This window comes from Aegilops tauschii, chromosome 3 (assembly GCF_002575655.3).
Source record: "Aegilops tauschii subsp. strangulata cultivar AL8/78 chromosome 3, Aet v6.0, whole genome shotgun sequence".
NCBI classification, from domain to species: domain Eukaryota; kingdom Viridiplantae; phylum Streptophyta; class Magnoliopsida; order Poales; family Poaceae; genus Aegilops; species Aegilops tauschii.
Window position 1 is genome coordinate 537,467,762 of NC_053037.3, and position 2,794 is coordinate 537,470,555.

The window sequence follows — 2,794 nt, forward strand, 5'->3', positions numbered from 1 at the left end:
TCATCCAAACTCATATAATTTTCGCCGTCATGTTCGTCTTCATCCAATTACAATGATCCGTCCTCGCTACCGTCATATCCTATTTCAGCCTCAATCTATACACGTTCATATATAATCAAAGATCCATTCAAACATCACCCAACATCTTTGCAATTAAAATCCTTTTTAAATCACTATGCCAGCGCCTTGCGTACCTCGTTGCCTTCGTCAGACATGAGAATAGTGTTAGGATTCGCCGGAGACTCGACGGCGAACAGCTACGAGCTGGCGGCGGCGGAGGCGTCTGCCCGACCGAGGCGGTTGTCGGCGTCTAGTCACACACAACGCGAGGGCGAACAGCACGCCGACCTGACGACGGGCGGTTGTCGGCGTCCGGTAGCGCACAACGCGTAGGTTTTTTTTTCCGTCGGCCAGGTACTGCCGGAGATGGCGGCGGCGGCGCGAGGCGGCGCCTGAGGCGACGTGAAGACAGGGTTCGCCCGATCGGTTTTTTTTTAATCACTAGGGCGTACGCAGCGGGGCGGGCGTGCACGCGGGCGGCCGTACATTGGGCATGGACGTGGACGGGCGGGCGTACGCGACAGCGCCGTACGGCAACGCGGGTATTTTAATACGGCGTGTGAAATGACCGCCCTACCCTTTATAAGTTAGGGGGGTGGTTGTAACGAAGCGCACCTCGCCGCTCAGCTGGTCGATACATATCTACCTTGAATGACTTATGCGGCCCGGATAACACGGTTCACACTTATTCGGACGAGAGGTCCGTCTTGAAGATGCCCAAACACCACCATCATTGGCCCAACGCCATGCACACACAAATGCATGTGTGTGAGTCTGACGCCAAGAATCGACTGATGGTGCGACGCAGCTCAGCACTTTATCCCCTGCACAAGTGACACAAGTTCCAACCATCCAGCCAAGGTGTCCCAGTCTATATGCACCACGACAGTCGCCCAGTTTGGGTGCTGGCTAGAGGAACCCTTGTTCACGTCACGCGCGACCCGTACGTCTGTCTACGCGGCACCCCGACCGCGCCGCCACGCTCTACGTGTCTCCTCTGCGGCATGCCACCGCGTCGTCCCTATCCTTCCGCCCCGCCGCGGCGCGACCCATCCACCCGCCCCGGTATGCGTACCGGAGCACGCATGCATGCACCCGCCGCGCGCCGCATCCTTCCATGCTCCACCAACGCCTTTCCGTTCCCCGCACCACCCGCACGACGCCTCTATAAATGCCGGCCACGACACCGCCCACAGCCACACAACTTACTCGTCCTCAATTCCTCATCAAGCAGGTAGCAGCACTGCATCATCAGTGATCTAGCTAGGACAGACACAGTGCACGTGAAATGGCTCGGGTGATCGGTGCCTCCGGCGCCTGCACACTCATCCTCGTCCTGCTCGTGGCGTGCGCCGCGTCCGCAGCGCGCACCGAACCGGGGGCCGCGCGGCAGCTGTGGGACGACGGGAGGAAGGTGGGGGGAAGGACGGAGGTGACGGACGTGGAGGGCGACAGGGAGGTGCAGGAGCTGGGCCGGTACTCCGTCGAAGAGCACAACCGGCGCCGGGAGGAGGGCTGCGAGGGCGGCGGCGGCGTCTGCGGCCGGCTGGAGTTCGCCCGCGTGGTGTCGGCGCAGCGCCAGGTGGTGTCCGGGATCAAGTACTACCTCCGCGTCGCGGCCGCCGAGGAGAACGGCGCGGGGAGCAACGGCGTCAGCGACGGCCGCGTGTTCGATGCCGTGGTGGTCGTCAAGCCCTGGCTCCAGTCCCGCGCGCTGGTCAGGTTCGCGCCGGCCGACGCCAAATGAGCAGCTGCATGCGCGATCCGACGAGCCGCTGCGTGCTTTTTTGCGCGCCAGAGTATGCAATGTACACTCGAAAAGCAAAGTGTGAGCTAGAGTTGACCTCTAGAGTATATAGGCGGTCAAAGTTTTGTAAGGTCTCCAGGATAAAAAATTTTGCAACAAGAGATGAGAGTGTCGAAATAAATACAATACAGTATACGATAAGAATGTTTTGCTTCTAGTACTAACTGATGCCATGTGCTTCTAGGACTAACTTCATACACACGATCAAGATCGACAACGGGGAACTTACTGAACATGCTGAGAAAGCCCAGGCAGTGCTCGATCATTTTGTGGATCTTCTAGGAGAAAGAAAACGCGGACATGACGTATTAAAAAACTAGTTTCAATAAAGTTCTAATTCGTGTCAAGAAATTTATAGAATTTCAAAACATACACACAATGTTTATAAATATTATCATGCTTCACTTAGTTTCTTGTAAATACAAACATCTTTACTTCAAATCAAATTATTTGAACATTTTATCAGAACAAATGTTCCGACTCTACTATGCTTGCTTCAGTCTATTAAAGGATCTCTTGAAGTTTGCATACTAACTAGCATCCTCTCGATCGACAAAATTATAAGGAAGAAAGAATGCGACCGTGTCGGGAGTGTGACGCGCCCTCTCCCTTCTCCCCTGAGTGCCGGCCGCCACTCCGGCCCCGGCGGCCATCCCTCCACGCCGGACACCACTCTGGTGCCGGTGTCCACCCCTAGCACCCTCTGATGGCTTCGCAAGTGTCCCTCTCCGCATCCTCCTCCTCCTTGGGGTCGCCGTCCCCGCCCCTGCGCAGGCCGCCCTTCGATCTATCGTCGTCGGGCCTGAGGTGCTAGGGACGGCCTTCGGCCCCATCGTCCAGGGTGGCTCTGCCGCCGCCACACGACCCCCAGCGGCTGGGCCCCGCTGACGCAGGGATGGCGGACAAAGGCATCTCGGCGCCCCTAGA

At 57.3% G+C, this 2,794-nt stretch overlaps 1 protein-coding gene across 1 annotated transcript; it reads left to right on the top strand.

Annotated features, from left to right (window-relative positions):
* Nucleotides 1-1,227: 1,227 nt before the first annotated feature.
* LOC109743224 (cysteine proteinase inhibitor 4) lies at nt 1,228-2,011 on the top strand. The gene has a single exon (XM_020302308.4). It carries the CDS (start codon nt 1,349-1,351, stop codon nt 1,805-1,807), a length of 459 nt encoding a protein of 152 aa, XP_020157897.1. The 5' UTR covers nt 1,228-1,348; the 3' UTR covers nt 1,808-2,011.
* The last annotated feature ends 783 nt before the right edge of the window (nt 2,012-2,794 follow it).

Bases quoted from the DNA above. Each gene is read 5' to 3' on its own strand.
- LOC109743224 (XM_020302308.4), top strand. From the start codon at position 1,349: ATGGCTCGGGTGATCGGTGCCTCCGGCGCCTGCACACTCATCCTCGTC.